This window comes from Bison bison, unplaced genomic scaffold, assembly GCF_000754665.1.
Source record: "Bison bison bison isolate TAMUID 2011002044 unplaced genomic scaffold, Bison_UMD1.0 scf7180017864466, whole genome shotgun sequence".
Classification (NCBI taxonomy): Eukaryota; Metazoa; Chordata; class Mammalia; order Artiodactyla; family Bovidae; genus Bison; species Bison bison.
Window position 1 is genome coordinate 12,816,782 of NW_011495027.1, and position 25,141 is coordinate 12,841,922.

Here is a 25,141-nt window from a genome sequence, read left to right on the forward strand (position 1 = left end):
ATTAATCTTGGAAAACAAGAAGCAACAGACGACTGTGAGCTAATTGCTTCTTATTTGATTTGGCTTGAAAAATCATATTCTCACTTAACTCCAATTACAGATAGGCATCTTGGGCCAGCTGACCTTTTCTTTGTCTAGCTTAGTTTCCTTTGAACATGCTATAAAGGTTCTCATCACCGAAAAACATAATACCAGATGAAGGTCATTATACAAAGAATCAAACCAACACAAATTAAGGGGAAAAACAAAGTTCCTGTAAAGGTTCTGGCATATCAACAAGAAATTAACTGACTCTTCCTAATGTCTGAAACACATGTCAATCAATAGGCCAATAAAATTTTTATATACTATGCAAACAAGTGGTAATCTCAATACCACCCAGTTTGTGGTTTACCACCCAAAATACTTCATTAAAAAAAATCATAGTATTCCATTTATGGACAATAACCCATTATGCACATCATCAACTTGCTACTGCTATGAACTTAGACATTTCACAGCTCAAACTGGATATAGAACATGGAAAAAAAAGACTAAGTAAAAGAATGGATTTCTTTCATACAAAGCATGAGTGTACATGTAATAAATACATCTACATTTGTCATGGTGAATTAAATCAGCTTCAGCTTCAGGCAAAGAGGCAGTGTATTAGGTTGAAATGGTCCATTTCTTTCCAATTTGTTATACATGTAGAATCTGATATTTATTTTTTACTTGATTAAAAATTAAAATAGGTTTCATTTTAACATGCAGAGCTCTTTCTCTGAGTATTTCATTTAACAACAGCCAGGTTGGAAGGAAGCCAGTAATCAAACACTTGCAGACCTGGGAAACCCTTCTGGTTTTTCAGACTCTTTAATAAAGCCTGAGAAGAACACCAGTTTAGGGACCAGGCGTCTTTGTTTTTGTGATGACTCACATCATCCAGTATTCATTCATTTATTTTTAAGTCATTCCACAAATATGTGGAAGACACTTTTCTAAGCAGGGACCACGGGAAACAGAAAAATACATGGCCTTTATCCTCAAGAACTTTACAGATCTCTCTCCCTGAACGTAAGCAGTCCTCTTTAGTTCAATGATCAGTAACTCACAAATTCAATGTTCTCTTTTTCACCTTGAAACAAACAAATTTTTCTGTAGAAGTATGTTTCCAAGAATATGAGATCAGCCAACTTACTGAAAAAATGATTCAAAGACCCCCCACTTTTAGGAGAAACTAGAAAAACACAATAGTGAAGAAATACATGGGTTTTGAGAGACAAAACAGTGAACTATAAGGTCTACTTAAAATTTATATTACTGCAGGATCCATGTGTACATTACAATAGGGGGAACAGGGCACTGAATGGATTACGAAGAGCTAAGACCAATGAGACCATTTAGACATAGCTTTAGAATGACTCATGAAATGGTCCATGTCTTTCACAGTTATATGTAGACCTATTAGATGGAAAATCAGCAAAAATATAGAAGAGCTCAATAGCATCATCCATCAAAAGGATCTAATGGACAGTTATAGAACATCCTGTACAACACAGCAGAACACACATTCTTCTCAAGCACCCATGGGATATTCACCAAGATTGACTATATCCTAGATCATAAAACATTAAGTCAACATATTTAAAACCAAAGTGTGTTCCCTGACCAAAATCAATCAAACTAGAAATCAGTAATAGGGGAAAAAAAATCTCCAAAAAGAAATTAAAGCATGCTAAATAATCCATGGGTCAAAGAAAAAGTATCTAAGGACATAAAAAATACTTAGCACAAAATGAAAATATATCTACAGGATGATGCTAAAGCAGTGCTTAAAGATAAATTTAAAATACTAAATGCTTACATTAGATCATTGATTAGACCTTTCTTCTTTTCTAAGTCCCTACCTTAAGAAACTAGAAAAAGAAGAGCAAAATGAACCCAAGACAGCCACAAAAAGGAAAAAATAAACAAAAGAGAAAATAGATGAAACAAAAACCTAACTATTAGAAAAGATCAATAAAATTGATGTCTCTAGTAAGACTGACAAATATAAAAAGAGAGAAAACAGAACCTCCCAATATCAAGAATGAGACCAAAGCTATAACCACAGACCCTAAACCTGTAAAAAGGAAAAATTAGGGAATATTACAGCTCTATGCACATAAATTTGAAAATTTAGATTAAATGGAACAATTCCTTAAAAACCACAAACTACAAAATCTCACTCAATATAAGACAGAGAACCTGAATAATCTTATGTCTATTAAAGAAATGTAATCTGTAGCTAAAGCTTTGGAAAAAGGAATCATCAGGACCAAATGTTTTTACTGCAGAATTTTACCAAACATTTAAAGAAGCACTAACGTAGATTCTAAATAATTATTTTCAGAAAATAAAGAGGGTGAAACACCTACCAATCATTTTATAAGGTCAGCTTAATTTCAATACCAAGCTGAAAGTCTAAAGCAGAAAGCTAATGACAAATACCCCTCATGAATATCATCATTAAAATTCTCACAAATTACTAGCAAATCAAATCCATCTATACCCAAAAATGATTATACACCATGATCGGGTAGAATTCATTCCAGAAATGCAAGTCTGTTTCAATATTTGAAAAATCTCTCACTGTATTGTATCAACAGCTAAACAAAAAATCATGGTTGTATCAATCAACAAAAAAATTTTGGACAAAATTCATTTTGTCATTAATACATTAATTTTTCACTAATGTGATTAATAAAAGCATGATCAGAATACCAGGAATAGAGGTTGTGATGGTTAATTTTACATGTCAATTTGACTGGGTCATGAGCTACCCAGAATTTGGTCAAAGGAGATCAAACCAGTCAATCTTAAAGGAAATCAACCTTCAGTAGTCATTGGAAAGACTGATGCTGAAGCTAAGCTCCAGTATTTTGGCTACCTGATGTGAAGAGCCAACTCATAGGAAAAGAACCTGATGCTGGGAAAGTATTAAACATACTAGAAGTCTTAGCCAGTGCAATAAATTAAGAATTAAGAAAATAAATTAAAATTAAGAAAACAAAACAATAAATTAAGAAAATAAAATCCCAGAAAATCTATTTAGATGACAGGATGAGATAGTTGGATGGCATCATAGACACAATGGACACGAGTCTGAGCAAACTCCGGGAGATAGAAGAGGAGAGGGAAGCCTGGCATGCTGCAGTCCATGGGGTCGCAAAGAGTTGGACACAACTTAGCAACTGAACAACAACGTCAGTGAGGGGTTTTGGGGTACGATTAACATTTCAATCAGTAGACTGAGTAAAGTGCATTGTTCTCCCTAATGTGTTAAGCTGAACACCTAAATAGTACAAAAAGGCTGAGTAAAATTCTATCCTATTGTTTCTGGTTCAGTTTTTCTGGAGAACCCTGACTAATACAAAAGAGAAACTTCTTCAACTTGACAAGGAGCATCTATAAAAAGCCTAAAGTTGACATCATAATCAGTGGTGAAAGAATGAATGCTTTTCCCCTAAAATTGGAAAAGAGACAAAGCTGCTCCCATCACTCTTATTAAACATAATACTAGAAGCCCTATTCAGTGCAATTAAGTAAGAAAAGGAAATAAATTATATACTGATTGGAAGAGAAGAAATAAAACTTTCTTATTTGTAAAAAATATGATTTTTTTCTAGAAAATCCAAGAAAATCTATTTAGGAAAGCAAGATCACAGAATCTGAGTGAGATAAACAAAGATCAACAGTATTTTGGTATGTTAGCAACAAACATGTAGAAACCAAAATTAAAAACACAATTCCATTTATAACTTACAATTTTCCAAAAAAGTGAAATACCAAGATACTAATTTAAAACACATGCATATAATTTAGATGCTGAAAAATGACAAAACATTGATGAATAAAATATAAGAAGATCTAAATAAATGAAGAGACATGCCATGTTCACATTTTGGAAGACTCAATATAGTAAGGATGTCAATTTCTCCCCAATTGATCTATACACATAATGCAATTCCTATCAAAATCCCAGCAAAACTCTGTTTTATGTATAGAAAAACTTATTCTAAAGTTTATATTGAAAGGGGAAGGGATCAGAACAGCTAAGACAATTTTGAAAAAGAAGAATGAAGTAGGAGAAATCGCTCTACCTGAAGTTAAGGTTTGTATGCTATAGCAACCACAAGGGAGTGGTACTGAGAAAGCAGAGGCACAGATCAAGGCGACACCCAACTACCTTATTTTTCAAACTTCTAACTGATTTTTTTGTTGATTTTTTTTTTATAGTTAGTAATCATTCTCTTAAAAAAAAATTATTTGGTGGCACCATGCTGCATGTGGGGTCTTAGTTCCCTGACCAGTGAGGATTCAATCTGAGTCCTCTGCAGTGAAAGCAAGCAGAGTCTTAACCACTGGACCACCAGAGAAGTCCCTCCAACTAATTTTTAACAAAGGGGAGAAGCAATTCAATGGAGGAAGGAAAGTGTTCTTTTCCTTTTCTTTTTTTAAAAAAACAAACTTGCGCTGGGCATCCAGGCAAAGTAAGCCTTCATCTAAACCTCACACCTGATACAAAAATTGATTTATACATTTAAATGTAAAACATAAAACTATAAGACTTTTAGAAGAAAATATGAGGAAATCTTTGTGATTGAGGGCTGGATGAAGAGTTATAGATATGACAATAAGAGAATAATCTATGAAAGAAAAATTTGATAAATTAGACCTCATCAAAAGTAAAAAGTTTTGCTTTGTGAAAGACCTTGTTAGGAAGATGAAAAGACTATGAAGTGAGGGAAATTATTTGTAAACCACATGTTGGACAACAGTCCAATATCTAGAATATACAAAACTCAAAAGTAAAATGAAAAATTCAATTAGAAAATGGGCAAAAGACATGAACAAGCATTTCAGTGAAGAAGAGCTATTAATGACAAATAAGCACATGAAAAGATGTTCAACATCATTTGCCATTACGGAAATACAAATTAAAAACAATGACATATCACTACACACCTAAGAAATACTGATAATACCAAATGCTAGAGAGAAGACAGAGAAACTGGATCTCTCATACATTGCTAGTGAGATGTAAAATGGTATTGCCACTATGGAACATGGTTTGGCTTTTTTTTTTTTTTGGCTGTGAGGGTTGTGGGATATTAGTTCCCTGACTATGGATCAAACCCTTGCCCTTGGCAGTAAAAGTGCAGAATCCTAACCACTGAATCGTCAGGGAATTCTTGGCAGTTTCTTATAAAGCTAAATTTGTACTTTCTATCAGACCCAGCAATCTTATTCTTGGGCCTTTATTCAGAAAAGTGGAAACCTGTGTCTACACAAAAACCTATATATGAATAATCACAGTAGCTTTATTCATAGCAGCAAAAAACTGAAAAATAATACAGATAGCCCTCAGTATAAATGGTTATACTGGGCTGGGCTGGAAGAAGCTCAAGCTGGAATCAAGATTGCCGGGAGAAATATCAATAACCTCAGATATGCAGATGACACCACCCTTATGGCAGAAAGTGAAGAGGAACTCAAAAGCCTCTTGATGAAAGTGAAAGTGGAGAGTGAAAAAGTTGGCTTAAAGCTCAACATTCAGAAAACGAAGATCATGGTATCTGGTCCCATCACTTCATGGGAAATAGATGGGGAAACAGTGGAAACAGTGTCAGACTTTCTTTTTTGGGGCTCCAAAATCACTGCAGATGGTGACTGCAGCCATGATTTTAAAAGATGCTTACTCCTTGGAAGGAAAGTTATGACCAGCCTAGATAACATAGACAACCTAGAAAAGCAGAGACATTACTTTGCCAACAAAGGTTCGTCTAGTCAAGGCTATGGTTTTTCCTGTGGTCATGTATGGATGTGAGAGTTGGACTGTGAAGAAAGCTGAGCACCGAAGAATTGATGCTTTTGAACTGTGGGGTTGGAGAAGACTCTTGCGAGTCCCTTGGACTGCCAGGAGATCCAACCAGTCCATTCTGAAGGAGATCAGCCCTGGGATTTCTTTGGAGGGAATGATGCTAAAGCTGAAACTCCAGTACTTTGGCCACCTCATGCGAAGAGGTGACTCATTGGAAAAGACTCTGATGCTGGGAGGGATTGGGGGCGGGAGGAGAAGGGGACGACAGAGGATGAGATGGCTGGATGGCATCACTGACTCAATGGATGTGAGTCTGAGTGAACTCCAGGAGTTGGTGATGGACAGGGAGGCCTAGCGTGCAGCGATTCATGGGGTCGCACAGTCGGACACGACTGAGCGACTGGACTGAACTGAACTGAACTGATAAATGGTTAAACAAACTATAGTACATACATAGGATGAATTCCTATTTAACAATAAAAAGGAATTATTGATACATATTAAAAAACTGAATGGATATCAAGGGCATTAAGCTCAGTGTATAAAGTAAATTTCAAAAAGTTTCATACTGGGTGATTCCACTTATAGAATATTCTTGAAATGACAAACTATAGTGATGGAAAACGAATTAATGGCTACCATGGAACATGGACTGGGGCTAGAACAGGGCTAGCACAGTTCTCTGGCAGTGATGTGAAACAGTTATGTACCTCGACTTTGACACATGGATTAAAACAGCATAGAACTACACACACACACACACACATGCACACATAACCACACATGAACACATATGAAAAACAGTGAAAACTGAATAAGGTTTTTAGTCTGGTTAATAGTATTATGGGGACACACACACACACAAAGTGTGGTTTTAGAAAATTACTGTAGTGTGTGTACTAGTGTGTGTTGTGTTCTGTTGAGTCTGACTCTTTTGTGATCCCCATGGGTTGTAGCCTCTGTCCATGGAATTTCCCAGGCAAGAATATTAGAGTGGGTTGCCATTTCCTTTTCCAGGGGATCTTCCCAACCAAGGAATCAAACACGTGGCTCCTGCCGCGTCTCGTGCATTGCAGGAGGGTTCTTTACCGCTGAGCCACTAGGGAAGACCCTAACAGTATTATACTAATATCAATTTTGCACTACAATTATATAAGACCACCACTAGGGGAAGCTCGGTGAAGAGTACCTGGAGTGCTATGTACTATTTCTGCAACTTCTTTGAATCTGTAATCATTTCAAAACAAAAAAAATGCTAAAAAATCTACTCAAATGCTTTTTAAAAGAATCTCAGCTACCAAACAAGGCGCAGGCTGAAGAGATGGAAGAACTATTTCTGATTTTAATGGCTTCCCCCCGCAACAGAATTACTATTTCATGTCTACCTGTTATTTCTTTATTCCATTTTCCTTGAAGCTAACTAAATATAAGCTTCTTGAGGACACTGGTTATATTTTATTTAGCCAGTGCTGCTTTCAGTGCTGCTGCAATACAGACATTAAAAAATACTAGTTAAGTTTCTATTGAATAAGTTATCTAATTTTGGCAGAACCTGATACATTTCTAAGAGAATTGGAACTATGCTACTCTGACTAGGTTTGTGACCATGTTGCTCAGACATCTCTGGATTTTGAGCTATTTATCCATAGAACAGAGATAAAGAGTACTATGTCACAGGACTGCTAAGGGAATTAAATGAGTTAACATATGTAAAGCACATAGAATAGTAACTGACACAGGGAGAGTTGAAAAAATTTTATTTTTCTAAAATTTTTTAAAAATACGACTTTAAGGTGTTCCATTCACATGAATCAAAATGATAAATCAATAAAATGTTTAAGTGGTCATTTCCTTTAAATACTATTGCACTTCAATGAAAAAAAATCTGTTTTTTTTCATTCAGAAAAGTTCATTTCATTCAGAAAAATCTATGGGGTTTATAGAGAAAAAAGTCCCATATGTCATCTTAACAAGTACCCATAATTAACATTATAAAAATGACTACCTTGCTACTGCATTCAGGTCTTAAGTTTTGGATCTTATTAATTTCTAATAACAATAAAATATTATATGTGAAATGCTAATTAATAAAGGTACAGTCTAAAGACTTCAATCTTATATACATTATGTGATTCACTCAACTGACTTATTAATCTTTTACTCTTCTTAAAATGACCTTTTTTCTATTCTCTGACCGATTAACTCTTATCCATCTTTGGTTAAATGTCATCTCCACTCTCAAGCCATATCCAGCTCCCCAGAGGACCTGCTGCTAAGTCACTTTAGTCGTGTCCGACTGTGCGACCCCATAGACGGCAGCCCACCAGGCTCCGCTATCCCTGGGATTCTCCAGGCAAGAATACTGGAGTGGGCTGCCATTTCCCTCTCCAATGCATGAAAGTGAAAAGTGAAAGTGAAGTCGCTCAGTCGTGTCCGACCCCCAGCGACCCCATGGACTGCAGCCTTCCAGGCTCCCCCATCCCTGGGATTCTCCAGGCAAGAATACTGAGTGGGGTGCCATTGCCTTCTCCACCCCAGAGGACCTATTGCACTACAATAACCCAGCTGTGGGCAAGACTGCTGTCTACTGTGCTTACTTTCATACTTCTCACACTCAGGATAAATCCTGTCATAGAGCAGGGTCCCTGACCACCATTTGTGAGTGAGGGAACCACTGAGTTCTTCTGTGATACTCCCATAGCAGTGTTCATTCGCCACCATAAGGCACCAGTAACTTAGCACAGTGACTGAACCATTCATCAAAAATACGTACTGAGAGGTTACCAAGTGCCAGGCACTGCTGCATCAGTACAGTAACACGGCAGCTGCAGTTTCTTATGGAATGACAAACACATATATAAAATAGCTTTTCTTTTTCTTTTTTTTAAATTGGGATTAGGGCTGAAGAAACTAAAGCAGGGCAGTCTCTCAGAGAGGTGAGGACATGGGCTGGAGGAAGGGCTTGTATCAGGGGAGGCCTTTGTGAGGAGGGAACATTTGAGCTCAGAGAACAGAAAGGCACCAGTCACATTTAGACCAGGTGTGAAGAGCCCCACCCACAGGAAACAGCATGTACAAAGGCTCTGAGATATGAATCAGATGGGTTTGTTGGAGGAGAAAAAAAGGCAGGTCTGTCTGGCACATAGAAAACTAGGGAAAGAGAGGAGGAGGAGAAGAGGTCAGAGAAGCTGGTCAGGCTGGAGCATGCAGGCTACAGTGAGAAATTTGGATGTTATTCTAAGAACATAGAAGACTGCTGGATGTAACAGCATTCTGTGAGGAGTAACAGACTCTGATTTACATTATAAATCACATTGGCTGCTGAGTGGTAAAATTGCAGGGGGTTATGAATGTCCACAGGCAGGCAAGAGACCATGCAATGGGGATGGGGTGGTGCTGGATGGCAGGCGGACAGTGAACATGGACGGAAACAGACAGAAATCATGATAAATTGTGAGGACATGGCTGGCAGGGCTTGCTGTTGAACAGGAGTAGGGTGTGGCAGTGATAAATCAAAGATGTCTCCTGAAAACTTGACTTAAGTAAGTTTACCAAGATGGGGAAGAGTGTGTGTTTGATCCCTGGGTCAGGAAGTTCCTCTGGAGAAGGGCATGGTAACCCACTCCAGTACTCTGAGAAGCCTCAGGGACAGAGAAGCCTGGCAGGCTACAGTTCATAGCGTCACAAAGAGTCGGATATGACTGAAGTGACTTAGCATGCACGTACGTGTGTGTGTGTGTGTGCGCGCGCGCATGCAAGAGCTCAGGGAAGAATACTGGAGTGCGCTGTCCTTTCCTTCTCCAGGGGACCTTCCCAACCCAGGGATCAAACCCACATCTCTTGTGTCTCCTGAGTTGGCAGGTGGAATCTTTACCACTGTGCCACCTGGGAAAAAATAGGAAATACCTACGATTTTGAACCAAGAAAGTTTCAGATGCCTACTGGATGTACAAGTGGATAAGCAGTACAAGGGGAAAAGCAGTAGGCATTTAACATATACTTTCAATAACTAACTCTTTGATGATGACAGACTCACCTAGAATCAAACATATAATACAGCATCGCAAACTTCACCAACTCTACTTGCTGTTTCCAAGGTTACAGAGACAAACATAAAATAATGTGATTGGAATGACTAGAAAACTCAGCTCATTTGATGAACTATGTCATTTTTGGCTGCTAGTGATGTTCCCTGACCCAGATTCGTAATTCGGCGAAGGAGTTGAATTTTGTGTTAGAAATTTTAGATAAATGCTGTAACTCGACTCTGGTATTTGTGCCACTTAAGAGAGGGTCTTAAAAACACTAGCGTGGTGAGGTGTAGAGAGGAGTAAGCAACGATTCACCAAATCACTTTTACTCAAAGATAAATTACATGCTATATATGAAGCTACTGGGAGGCAAAGATTTGAGGCTTTCAGCCACGATTCAGATTTTAAAACTGATATTTATTAAGATATAATTTACAGAGTGAAATTTATCCCTTTTAGCACACAAGTCTTAGTTATGACAAACGCATGCAATTAACAACCACCACAATCAAGATTTAGAACAGCTTTTCACCCAAAAATGTTCCTTCAAGTTTTTTTTGTAGTCAGTCCCTCCCCCACCTCAGATGCTGGCAACCAGCGATCTATTTTCTGTCCAATTGTCTTTTTAGACTCAACAATACCCTTTGGAACTTACAACTCTTATTCACAGGATGCCTGGCAAAGCCATATTTCTTGGAAAAATATGATACGTGAAATATCAGAACCACCTAAAAAGTTATTTCATGACCTTGTAAAAGAAGAAACCATCCATTCCAATTAGTAAAGACTAGATTCAGGCCTCCAAATGAGAGTTTATGACCTATCCTCTAAGATACTTTTCATCTAATAATTGGCTTAGAAGAAGCAAGCATGACTTTTTTTCCACTGCGTGGCATGTGGGAGCTTAGTTTGTTGACCAGGGATCACACCTAAGCTCCCTACATTGGAGGCTTGGAGTCTTAACCACTGGACTTCCAGGGAAGTCCCCCAAACAAGTATGCCTTTTAATACATGCTCAATAAGCACAATTCTACACTTTTCCCTCAAAACAACCTGAGTTTTTGGATTACTATCTCATTCAAAAAGTTAAATTAAGATATAATATTACATATTCTTACAATGGTTTTACATATGATTTTCTATAATAGAAAACTGATAAATATGAATTCAATTTTCCACATCAGTCTCATTTGTAAAATTCTGTAATACTTCTTTATTAATACTTATTTGAATTATCCATTTTGTATTCTAAAAATATTATATTTTGACAAATATACATGATACTTAATTTTGAAATATACACTATTATTACTATTATTCAATTAGATCAGTCTTTGTTAAATCTATTATGAAAGCAAGTACTTAACTTGAGCTGTTGGGGTATATTTAAATTTACATACTCAATTAGAGGACTGATATTTAATGTAATTTATTTTAAAATTAATTTATTAATTGACTTCTAATTGGCCTACATGAATGAATACACCTTCCATGGTGAGCCAGAATGGGGCATACAGTCCAGTAGTTAAGGCTTTGGGCTGTGGAATCAGAAAGACCTGGATTCTAGACCTAGCTCTGTTATTTCCTGGTTTTGCATACTCTGGACAAGTAACTTCCTGTCTCACAGAGCCTGAGAGTCCTCCTCTATTAAATGTGCGTAACCCACCTCACACAGCATGAACGCAAGTACTAAGGACCAAGCCTGGTACATGTAACTGTGGTCAATAAATGTTAGCTATTATATACCAGATGGAATTTCCATTTAAAAAACACTGAAATGTTCTATTATTCACCATTCGCTCTGAAACAAGGAAAGTGACTTTATTTCTGTTTTACAGATGACAAAGTGAGGAACAGAGACAGTTGAATGGAGAGTCAACTTACTGGCTCAGATGCACACAACTGAGGTGAAGCAGAAAATCACCTTGCTGTTTAGACAACTCAGGTAATTTAAGGTCTGATACTACTATTGTTTCTAAAAGTGGGGTTTTCTTTTTTAACAGAAGTAAAAAAGAAACTTTGATCAAAGTCATAAGAATGCACAAAACCAGACATATGGATCAATGGAACAGAACAGAGTGCCCAGAAATAAACCCAGGCACTGTGGTCAATTAATTTTTGACAGAGGAGGCAAGAATATACAATGGAGAAAAGGCAGTTTCTTCAGCAAGTGGTACTGGGAAAGCTGGACAGTCATGTGTAAATCAATGAAGTTAGAATACATCCTTATACTATACACAAAAAGAAACTAAAAATGGCTTAAAAGACCTAAATGTCAGACATGATACCATAAAACTATAAAACATCATAGGCAAAACATTCTCTGACATAAATTGTCACTCTATATTTCCAAGACAATATTCTTTCTATAAGCAAAAATAAACAAATAGGACCTAATCAAACTTAGAAGCTTTCACACAGCAAAGGAAACCCTCGACAGAACAAAAAGACAATCTACAGACATGGAGAAAATATTTGAAAATGAAGCAAACGTCAAGGGCTTAATTTCAAAAATATACGAACAGCTCATACAACTTAATAACGAAAAACCAAATGGGCAGACGATCTGGAGACAATTTTCCAAGGAAGACATATAGATGGTCAACAGTACATGAAAAGATGCTCATCATCATTAACTGTTACGGAAATGAAAATCAAAACTCACACGAGTCAGAATGGCCATCACCAAAAAGTCTACAAATAGTAAGTGCTGAGGGCATGGAGAAAAGGGAACCTTCTTGCACGGTTGGTGGGAATGTAAATTGATGCAGTCACTGAGGAAAACAGTATGGACATTCCTTAAAAAATTAAAAACAGAGTTGCCATATGACCTAGCAATCCCACTCCTGAGCACAGATCCAGAAAAGATAAAAATGTTAATTTGAAAAGATACATGTTCACAGCAGCACTATGTATAATACCCAAGACATGGAAGCAATGTAAGCATGCCCAACAGATGAAGGGATAAGAATGTAGCATACATATACAACGAAATATTGCTCAGCATAAAAGAGAATGAAACAATGCCATTTGCAGCATCATGAATGGAACTAGAGATTATCATACTAAGTGAAATAAGTCAGAGAAAGACAATACCATATGTTATCACTTATTCGTGGAATCCAAAAACAAACAAAACCGATACAAATGAACTTATTTACAAAACAGAAACAGACTAACAGACATAGAAAACAATCTTTTGGTTACCAAAGGGGACGAAGGTGGAGGGACAAATTAGTTTGAGGTTAACAGATACAAACTACTATACATAAAAGACATAAAGAACAAGGTCTACTGTACAGCACAGGGAACTATAATCAATATCTTGCAATAACCTATAATGGAAAAGAATCTGAAAAAGAATATATATACATACACACACACACAACTGAATCACTCTTCTGTATACCTGAAACGAACACAACACTATAAATTTACTATATTTCAGTTTAAAAGGGCAAAAATACTCAAAAGAATTAGTGCCATTTATAATTTATTTAAAAAAGAAAAAGTCAAGGACAAATATAGGAGAGAGCTGCATGTTGTAGTTCTGCTTTTGAAATAGGAAAAAAGGCCTTTTACCCGTTAACTTGGTGTGTGTGTAAAAGGGACTTGCACTAAATGGGAGTTCATTTTGTGACGCCAACCATATCAGAACAGCAGACTGGACAATGCTCAGGTTTGAAATAATTTTGAAAACTCAGTTTAAAATGGAAATAAGTACCTCACATTCCCTCCTTTCCCCCCTCTTATTCCTTTAGAAACATAATAGTTTTTTTTCCTTCCACTCTTTATAGGCAAATTTATGGCACTCATAAAATTTTAGACTAAGTTTGAAGGAAACTGAGAGGACATCTAGTTCAGTCCTTTTGTTTTAAGGTAGACAATGAGGCCCAGAAGGGATCTAAAATCAAATAAAAGCCAAAATGAGCCTGGGACCCAGTGTCTTCATGCCCCATCGGCTACTCTTCCCACCACAAGGGTATCAAACACTTCGGCCAGGCAGACAGCAGAGCCCTCCATGTCCACAGCAGACATCAGCCATCACATCATTGCCTCCTTCTCACTTTCACACCTTAGCGTCCTCAAGTCATCAAACCCGAACCTGGCTGCTGCCTGTGACAGTGGCCATACCCCCAGTGACTTAGTAATGTAAACTCAAAACTTCCAGCTTAAAATGTGAAGACCATTTTTCTTCCTTCCATTTTATCTCTTAAGTTTCAGGAATAATTAAATCTTTAAGAGCAGTACACACATGTGTGCTCAGTTGCTCAGTCATGTCCAACTCTTTTGTGGCCCCATGTACTATAGCCCACCAGGCTCCTCTGTCCATGGAATTCTCCAGGCAAAAATACCAGAGTGGGTTCCCATTTCCTCCTCCAGGGGATTTTCCCGACCCAAGGATCAAACTTGCGTCTTCTGTGTTGGCAGGTGTGTTCTTTATCACTGAGTCACCAGGGAAGCCCCTTAAGAGCACTAATGATCTTTCAGAAAACATCTGAATTTTACACACTAAAAATGTGGTTGGAGACTGTGAGATAAATTTACTTTGTCAAAAATTTTAAAATAAATATAAGCAAAATTAATCTATGGTGATAGGAATCACCAGAAATTGGTTGCTTGGGGAGGGGCCAGTGGGGTGATAGAAATGTTCTATATCTTGATAAGAGATATAGTCTAATTATATACTTAAGATCTTTGCATTTCACTGCTTATAAATTATAGCTTTTAAAAACAATCTAAATTATTCATATGGAAAATTCCAGTTTTAAAATTCTAATCTAAAGGAGGCACTTGAATGGCAGTTCAGTTGGTGAAAGGCAAAGACCAAAGTGATAGAGATCTTTCAAAATCATCAGAGCTAAGTGCATTTTTGTCCAACTATTCATGAAAATAATATCCACTGTGCCAGAAATCATGTATAAGGTAAGTTAATCAAGAGTTTCTTTAAGGCTACACAGATTAATGGATTCTGCCTTAAACAGGAATGAGAATATTATTTAAGAGCTGTCTACACTATTGTGATAACATATCTGCTGATCTGCCTTACACTGAAGTGCATTTAGAATTTAGTAACAGAACTTCATCCACAGAGAATTTAAGACCATTATAGACAAGGAAGGTAAGGTTTAATACGGTGTACTAATAAAGTTTTCACATTTCTATATTCTGTATTACTTTCCTATAAAAACTTGGGAGTGTATGACATTCTGCCCATTGTATATCATTTCTGGTAACAAAGTTTTATTTGCCTACTAGATTGCCAATTTTTAAAATTTTTACTGGGGTATAATTGATTTACAATGCTGGGTTTGCTGCAAGTGTTCAGCAAAGTAAATAAGATACATATATCCACACTTTTTTTGATTCTTTTCTAAATAGGCCATTACAGAGTATCGGTAACAGAGTTTTGACAAAACAAGAAAAGTATTGAAAAGGAATAAAAAACTGGCTCTTTTCCAGCTGACAAGTAAGCACATGATGTTGGCTCAGGAACCACAGGTGGACAGGAGCACAAATTGGTTAAAGAAGTGCTCTGTTAGTTCTTACTGCCATGAGACAGAGAGGGAGGAAGAAGGCAAATTCAGGGTTCAAGTTATAGCCAGAGAGGGAAGACAAATTCCTCACCTCTTTCAGCAAAGTGCATTGAAATGATAAATCTTAGCACACATTAATAAAAGGCCTGGTACAGTATCTAGCGCAATGATAAATGGTAGCTGTTTACGAAAACAGCTTGTCCTATTACCAACAAAGCATCCATAGGAGAGTGACCCTTGCTCCCCTCCAAATACCAAATCTGGTATTTGGCACCAGATACGTACCAAATCTGGCTTCACTCGGTAAGTCAGGGGGAAAGACAGCCACATGGAGTACAAGGTGGTGAGCACTGAAGACAGCCAGGATTGCTGGACCTCCCGGCTTCTGGGAATGCGGTGAACATAGTATTCAGGAAACTGCAAGGAAATAGGGAAAACCCAAATCAACTGGGCCACCGATACGGGAGTTAAACATAGTAACAGTTAACATTTGTACAAACAGGAAATGCTGTCTTGATTACTTTTAACTTTCTTTGGAATTACTTTTAAGCTAAGCCTTTTTCGTGTTTTATACAACACACATCACTGGGTTATCACAAAAAGTTCCTAAATATGACAGCCTTGTTAAAGTCAATATTGACAATAACTGTTAGTTGCTAAGTCATGTCCAGCTCTTTGCTACCGCATGGACTGCAGCCTGTCAGGCTGCTCTGTCCATGGAATTCTTCAGGCAAGAATACTGGAGTGGGTAGCCAGTCCCTTCTTCAGGGGATCTTTCCAACCCAGGGATCGAACCTGGGTTTTGTTCATTGCAGGTGGATTCTTTATGGTTGAGCCACCAAGGAAGCCTACTGACAATAGTTAAGGGGAATTTTCTATAAAATATGTTTTATGTAAAGACCTTAACATACTGATATGCAGAGTCATTACAAATCAATAATATAAGACAAGAAACCTAGTATCAAGATGGGCAAAGGAGATGGAACAGATAATTCTAAACAGGAAACATAGTCAAACATTTGAAAAGATGGTTAACAATTAAACATAAAAGGAAGCAATGAGTTATTTTTCACCTATCGAGTTGGCAGAGATTGTGGATATTTAATGTTACTGAGGATATAGGGAAACAGACATTTACATTCCCTTGGCAAACACATTGATGTAACTTTTGGGGAAGGTCGTTTGGGAATATCTATAAGAATTTTAAGTTTGTCTATTTTTGATCCAGCCTTTCTGTTTCCAGAAATACATCCTACAGATTTATCCATATGCTATCCACTTTATCACTGTATTTGTGGAAATTGGAAACCGTCCAATATCCTCCAAAGGGATAGGAAAAGTCCATGCAATGAAATATATAAGAACAAATAATATAGATTTATATGAACAGAGATGGAAGATGTGCCCAGATAAGTTGTCAAAGTGAATATGCACGTTGCAGGACAGTATGTTTAATATGATCCAGTATGTATTAACAAATCACACAGTTATGTGTGTTGGTATACACACTGGTACACACATTAGTATTTGCATGAAGACATACAAATATTAGTATTTGCATGAAGAAATTGGTCCCTGAGCCACGGACCACCTGGTCTGAGACTCATAAAGCATGAACTCATGTGTGAAGGTTTATGCTATCCTCCAGGAGGGCATCTATGTAGTTCCTAGAATTCAGCATAAAGTGAAAATGGGGGACACATGTGACCACTCTCTTTTACATATGATGATAAAGGATATTCCCTTTTCCTTCCATGCTACACCAGAGAAGAACAAAAGCTCTGGGCTCAATATGTTATTCACTATTATTATTTACTTATTAATCATTTACTATTTCAGTGTGTTTGTTTTCTTCCAAAGGATTAAGGTAGTAAATGTTCAATGAGAAAATAATACAAAGAGTTCCCAAACTATAGACCATACAAGGAGCAGAATCCAAAAGGGGGCAAACTTGTAAGGAATCTTGTTGGAGGTTGTGTTTGCCTAATTCGTGGAGATTATTCATTGAAAACATGTAATGGGTAAAATAGTCCTGTTAGCTGAAACTGAATTCCCCTAAAACTGAGTTCCCTTACTGAGTTTATGACTATCTCTCTATGCAAATCTTTATTCCCTTTATTGTCCCCTCTGACCTCAATCCTATGCTAACTGAGCACTAATCCTACCAGTGTCCGATGACTAAAATATATATTGCCAATACTCATTGCTAATGTACTAAAATCACTAGTATGTGTTTTCATCGTTAACATACAAACCCAGCTTGTTTCTCCAGGACAAGATGAGCTAACAGACCCCCGAGCCATGGACCCCCTGGTCTGAGACTCACAAAACAGAACATCCTGAGTCCCAAAACTATGATTAAGAAATGTCACAAGCCAATTAATATCAGTCTTTGTTCTTACCCTTAAAAAAAAAAAAGAAATCCCTAACTTGAAGAAAAAGTGGGAATGGATCTGAGGCTTGTCTCCCACTCTCTTACTTGGTGCCTGGCAGTAAACCCTTTGCTGCAGACTCTGGCTGCCGGAATTCGGCTCTCTGCACTGTGGGCACATGGGCCTAGATTTCAGCACTGCAGAGACAAAATCCCCCATTAGAAACCTTTGGGTCAGAAGTGTTGTGAACAGGTATTATAGTACATATACCACATATTACACAATACCCACCTTTAAAGTTTGGAGAAGTAACCGAAACTTCTCCAAGCTTCTTCAAATATTAATATTTCTGCAGCAAAATAGGAATATTCACACTAAGTGAGATGAGACAATACGCTTCACGCCAATTCAACCCAGGTTTTGCTATTAGATAAACTTGTGACAAACTTGGAACTTTTTTTCTTCCTTGTTTTCCCAAGCTTTCTAAGATTTCAGAATAGGGACCGTGGACCTGTACTAGACAATACATCTGAACCCAGTAAGATGTCATTATTATTACAGTAAAAATAACTCAGTTGAGTCTTATTATAAAGGTTTTTTTTTGTGTTACTTCCAAAATTTGAGGCCTGACTTTAGTATCTACAATATTTTATTCAAAAAGCATGGGTATTTACTATGCCCCTTGAATCTTTTAAAGCTGTGAACAATATAACTTAATTTTTTTTATTTTATTAAAGTTTAGATGATTTACAATGTTGTATTAATTTCTGCTGTATAGCAAAGAGACTGTGTTATACATATATATATATTCTTTTTCATATTCTTTTCCATTATGGTTTATCACAGGATATTGAGTGTGTAGTTCCCTGTGCTATATAGTAGGATCTTACCATTTATCCATTCTATATGCAACAGTTTGCATTTGCTAGTCCCAAACTCTCACTTCATCCCTCTGCCATTCCCACCTCGGCAGCCACAAGTTTGTTTTCTATATCTGTGAATGTTTCATAGATAAGCTCTATTTGTCATATTTTAGATTCCAAATATGTGATATTCATGGTATTTGTGTTTCTCTTTCTTACTTCACTTAGTATGACAGTCTCTAGGTCCGTCCATGTTGCTGCAAATAGCATTATTTCACTCTATTATTAATATATATACACACACATGCACAACTGCATCTTCTTTGCTTATAGCTATGTAAAGAACAATGAACAATATTTTGGGGGGTATTTTTAGCGTCCTGAGGGGTTGGAAGGGAGATTGGTTTGACTCTGGCTTGAAAGTCCACTCCTCTGACTCCTTCCAGACACCAGAGAGGCAAAAACACAGGCCTTCAAGGGCCTATGCAAGGGTCTGGAGACAGCTCTCTGAGACCTGGACAAGGGAGAAGAGCCTACATCTCATCCCGGGTGGCAGCTTGAAGAAGCTGAGAAAACAGGTTCTGGAAATCTCCAGTCCATTCCCAGCAGAAGGGAAACTAGTGGAAGCGTGTTCTGGAGCCTCCTTGACGGGAACTAGAAAGACAGGCCTGAGGGTGAAAAAACAAGGTAGTGCCTGAAGAGGGGTGACCTATATTTGACTTCTGGATGAGCCATATAAGGAGCCCAACCTCATTCTTCAGATGAGATGCCAGGCTGGGGAGGGGGGTCCTGGTTCCACTCGTGGGCTGGAGATACCTGGGCCCATCACCACATGCACACAGTGACCAATCATCCAGTTTGCACAGGTGGTCCCAGTTTATATGTGTAGTCCCAGCATAATTATTAATAATACTTCCTTCTGCTCTCATAAGTGTCTCAGTTTCAATGATAGAGTCTATTGTTACCCATAGGGTGGGCAATGAGTAGGTAGGTTCATCCTAGAGATAGGAAAGAAAATTTATTCAGAATAGTCCAAGGCAATGTGATACAAGCATCTACATTACCATCAAGGACGAGAGCTTAAGTGGTAGCTGTGAAGAAAGCCAGCCTGGAAGTTCTACCAGTGCGATAAACAGGGCAACAGAGAGGTGGTGACCAGTGTGGAGAAAGGTGGGTAGTAAGGACTGAGCTAGGCAAGGGGTCAGAACCATGACGGTTACTAGCAGGGGATGGGGCCAGGGTGAGTGGTGGTGGTTACATATGGTGCCACTTTCTGGCTTATGGCTTCACACCAGAGAGGCCGGTACCTCCAAATGCCATCTAAATTGTCAGGTAACTGGCAATCCTACCAAAATAGAGATTTCTCTCCAAATTCAAGTCTCTTCCCACCCAACTCCACCAGATCAGTTCTCAGAGGCACCTTTTCCGACTAATCTTTCTACATAACCCTGCTCCTCTTGCCTGTACACACACTCCTTTCTCCTCCAAACACCAGGCTTGCTTTTTGTTTTAAAGTTACCCTACTTACTCTCCTGGCATATTATATGTTTCCTCCACATGTCTGTCTGTTTGGTCCACTAGAATATAACTTACCTGAAGAGGCCAGGAACCTGAATCACTGCAATCTCAGTGCTTTTGAGTATTTGAGCAATGCATATTTACTGAATAAGTGATTCGTACATTATTGGATATTAATAGAAAATAATTCAAGCTTCCTGTCACTTAGCTGAGATGTATTTAGACTAGGAATGAAGAAATGACACAAAGCAGGTAATTTCAGAGTGCTTCCATGGGCCTTATTTGTACAATCTACTCAATAAATGGGAATTCCTGGGGCTAGAGGGAAAATGCCCAAGCACAGCTCTGGGTTGAGAGTTCACAAACAGCCAGTGTCAAGAGGCATGAAACCCTAAGGGAGATGAGAAGGAACCAACGACAAATTAACGAGACCTGGGTACACAGCCTAGACTTCTCTCTGTGAAACCGACCATTCACAAGGGCCTCAAGGAACTTCTTAGCCCTTGTGGATCCTCTCCCCAGAAAACAGGTCCATGAGAGAGGAATGATCTGATGCCTGAGGTATGAGCACAAAGGGAAAGGGAGTGAGGTTAGAGAGCCTCCCACTGTGTATCTAAAAGTGTTTGAAAAATTCTATGCCCACTGGGTCTGTATTAACCTATGTGCAGGCAGACAGTCAAGTGGATGGAAGCCTAAGGCCATCCTGATATGGACGGAGCCCTCAAGTTATCCATGACTGATACACAGAAGTTGGTGCTGGGGTGTCTGATGTCCCATGTCGCCTAGAAGAAATACTGAGAACCTGGCCAGGACAAAATCTTAAGAGAGTTTTTATTACTTTATAGAGTTTCAGAAGATAATCAAACATATAAAGAAGTAAATGAGGAAAACTGATTGACAGAATGCTTATATTTTGGTCTTCACAAAAGTTCCTTTGAAGACAAAGGAATGGAACAATTTCAGAGAGCTACAATTTAGGCTTGGCTATGACCAGGCATTCTGAGGAGTTGTGGCATCTGGAGCAATTCAAGTGAAGGCATCTTTATAGACATACTGTTTTTGTTAGTCTGTACCTTTGCCTTGAAGAAACTGTCCCGACCCTTTTTTTATGTCTTATTAATGGGATGCAGGACACAAAGCATGCTTCACCCATCATTTTACCCACTGAGCCACATCCCCAAATCTAACATTTGATTTGGGAGTGGCCACATGACCCAAGCAGGGTCAGCTTTTTCCTGGATTCTTTCAGAGACCCAGGCACAGTTCTTCCTTTGAGAAACACTGTGGACTGCTAAACCGGCGACCCTCAATCCATTCTACTAGGGCAACAAATATATACTTGTTTTGGTGTTCCTCTATTTACTAGGCTTTTCTATAACAACTTGAAACTCAACTATTATATTTGCTACCAAAACAGGATACTCCTGCACTACCAAACCAAAAATTGACAAATGAAGAGAAGACTCTATCATAAACAGATTTCCTGAATAGACATGAAGATCTATGTTGGCACTAGCAGAGATGAGGGCTGGTGGGGGGGACTGTCCCCCTGCTTCCTTCTTCCCAAACCTCTACACACATTCCTATCTACCCACTTCTTCCCTACATTCTTGCCACTTTCATGGTCCAAGCCATCACCACCTCTCACTATTACAATTCCCTCTTAATTCATCTCCGCTTCTCCTCTTGCTTGCCTTCATTTCATCCTTCACAGAATCTCCAGAGTGATCTTTTCATAATGTACAGCAGATCTTTCCTTTCATTCTCCTGCTTAAAACCCTCCAAAGGCTTACCGCTACTCTTTGGATGAGATCCAACTTTCTTACCACTGCCTCCAAGGTCCCATGTAGTCTGGGGCTGGTTTACCTCCCCAACCGCCCCCTGCTCACCCTAACCACACTGGTCTCCTTTCTGCTGTTTGAATGTGCCGGACTCATTCCTTCCTGAGGGCCTTTTCTGCTTCTTCTGAGCGGTCTGCCTTGCCCCGGGACTTTCTCCTAGTAAGCTCCTTCCTGCAAATCAGGTCTCTCTTGAATGTTCTCTCCTCAGAGGATTCACTTCTCCTCCATCAGCCCCTCCCTGACCACACTGTCTTCTTTTACTATCTTCACAGCAGTTCTTGGTAATGCAAATTAACTTGTTTGTGGTGGCTTGACTGCTCCCTGCCTCTCTCTCCAGAGCGAGAGCTCCAGTGAAGGACAGGATTTCGTGAGGCCGGCACGCAGCATGGTGTTTCATGAGTCACACGTGCTCTTCACCACTGAGTAGATAAATGAGTGTCATTACCATTTCTAGAAGTCCCAACCTGTGGTCTCTGCTGGGGAGGATAATGATTCTTTATCTCATACCATCTCAGGAACATAAAGCACCAGTTAATCCCATCTCCTCATTTCACAGATGAGGAGTCAAATTTCCCAGGGGGACAGAGCCAGCAAGTGGTAGAGCCAGGACTGGAACCCTGGCCTTGAGTCCCTAAGCCTTCCTGCTGAGAAGCCTGACTCCCTGACACAGCTAGTTGAATCAGCTGCCCCTGGAGCTGTGCTTCCCGGCCTCCTGTTGTTTCTAAGACAGCCAGCTACCCATCCTGACCCATTTTCTCTTCTTTCTCTGTTCGGCAACCCGCCTGCCCCATGTGTCGCCAGCCTGCCACCCCCAGAGTGTGCTGCATCTCTATGGCAGCTGCTCTCCTGGCCTCCTCTCTCCTCTCTGCACTTTGTGCTCCACTCTGCACTGTAGGTTTGGCTCCCCTCCCCCACCTACCGCTGTTACCAATGACTCCCTCCTCTGCCCCCAAGCCCTTCCGGGGAAAATTCAGAACAAAAACGCAGGGCCTTAGAAATCTTCAGACTTTTCTGTTGAATATTAGACCCCGAGGCCCTGTTGGCAGGTTCTGCTGTTTTGCTGTTGCTCCTACCTGCCAGCCAACTAGGTCACACACTCCTAGAAACTATGTTGTGCTGCTGCTGCTGCTAAGTTGCTTCAGTCATGTCCGACTCTGTGCGACCCCATAGACGGCAGCCCACCAGGCTCCCCTGTCCCTGGGATTCTCCAGGCAAGAACACTGGAGTGGGTTGCCATTTCCTTCTCCAATGCATGAAAGTGAAAAGTGAAAGTGAAGTCATTCAGTCGTGCCCGACTCTTAGTGACCCCATGGATTGCAGCCCACCAGGCTCCTCCGTCCATGGGATTTTCCAGGCAAGAGTATTGGAGTGGGGTGCCATTGCCTTCTCCGAGAAACTATGTTGTAGTTGAGTCCTTTCTTTCTGTGTAGGTCAACATGGCCACCCTGCAGTATGTGTCTATCCTGCAATGTGATCCAGTTTTTTTCACACAATTGGCAGTGATATCAAAGACAAAGAGACACTCTCCTTAATTCTCTCTTCACCATATAGAGACATCCTTTTCATCTATCTATGTAAGCTTTCTCATTAAGAAGTAGCAGGGACCAGGCTTACATTATTGTGTAGCCCACAGAGCCTCCCAGTGTTCCCCACACATACTCGATTGATGTATAACCAAATCCACAGCAAAGGCGGAATGTTTAAGAGTTAAAAAAAAAAAAAAGAGTAATAGATTTTTTTTCAAGCTTCTAGTTTGTCTGGAATTATATGGAACACTAAGTGAAACGCTAAGGGTATACGACAACTTGTAACTTTCAAAGTGTCTTTCAGAATTACATCACTACTAAAAACCACAGACATATCTGGCTTTAGATTTGTGACAAGCTAAATAGGAGTTTATAGTGATTTAGATGGAAGTAATTCCACCAAGGAATCCAGATGGCATCATAAACCACAACAGAGCAGGTCAAGTGGTCTATGAAGTCATTCTTCGCTGCTACCACACACTGAAATGTACAATACATTTATTATTTAGTGAATGCCATGCTAGTGCAGAATCTTGGAAACAAGACAAAATGAAAATGGTAAAATTCTATTCAACCAAAAATGGTTTCAGCTTTCTTTCATAACTGCTCTTTTTAATAATGAAAAGTATAATATACAGTAAAAGTATGTTGGATGACTCACCCAACGATTCTGAACTCAAGATGACCATAATTTACTAAAAAACACAAAAGGTTTTATAGGCATGTCCTTCCAGAACTTGGTAGCTGCTCACTTCACGGTAGATGATGACGATGCACCGTGAAGTGACTTAGGATGAATGAGCTGTGGGTTCCAAGCCAGGTTCCGCTCAGATAATCAGCTCTGAAACCCGGGTGACTTAGCCTCTCTGGACCTCAGATCTCTCACTGGAAAGCAAGGAGGCCTGGCTGAGATCAGGGAATCCTTAACCAGCCATCAGGATCCCACAACTCGTTCTCAAGCTTGACTCATCAAAGAAGACAAGGTTGCTGTTATAGCCCTGCCTCACGACTTGCAGGCATTCCTCACTTTACCTTGAGAAGTTCTTTTCTTATGTGGAGGTCTCAGGCTTCAGGGAAATAAAAAGAAGTTTGTTCTTGAAACAATTATGGGAGTCTGGCCCAAAAGATTTCTAAAGTCCTTCATAATGAACATTAGTTGTCCTTTTCCAGCAATAATCTGATTTTTCCTTTGGGTAACTCATTCTTGCTCACATTCGCAGTCAGATGCTTTTGGTAGGATTTTAGCCCATCTCCTTAACTCCCAACCTGTAGCTCCAAGAGTAGACCTGGAACAGCTTCAGCACCAGGGAACAACACTCACCTCTGGCTGTGATGATTAGCTGAAAGATGGGAACATGATCCAGTTGGAGATCATTAGGCAGCAGATGTTAGCTTGGATTTTTGGGGAAAAGACGCTTTATCTCTCCCTCTCCTACATGCTATAAGAGACCTTCTTCTTCCTTAGACAGTTAGGGCAAAGACATGAAGCCAGGAGGTGCTAATGCTCTTTGCTCCCCTGTGGGGACAGCTGGGGGCTGCTGGAGGCAGCACTGGGGGGCCCAACGGCGATGACTCTGTGGAAGATGGAGCAGAGACATGCTGCTATCC

At 39.2% G+C, this 25,141-nt stretch overlaps 1 protein-coding gene across 1 annotated transcript in view; it reads right to left on the bottom strand.

Annotated features, from left to right (window-relative positions):
• ALG14 (ALG14, UDP-N-acetylglucosaminyltransferase subunit) overlaps nucleotides 1–25,141 on the bottom strand; it is a 99,844-nt gene that overhangs the window by 45,796 nt on the left and 28,907 nt on the right. Inside the window, exon 3 of the mRNA XM_010860489.1 lies at nucleotides 15,699–15,830. Coding sequence (XP_010858791.1) covers nucleotides 15,699–15,830 — 132 coding nt within the window. The remainder of the gene's footprint in view (nucleotides 1–15,698; nucleotides 15,831–25,141) is intronic.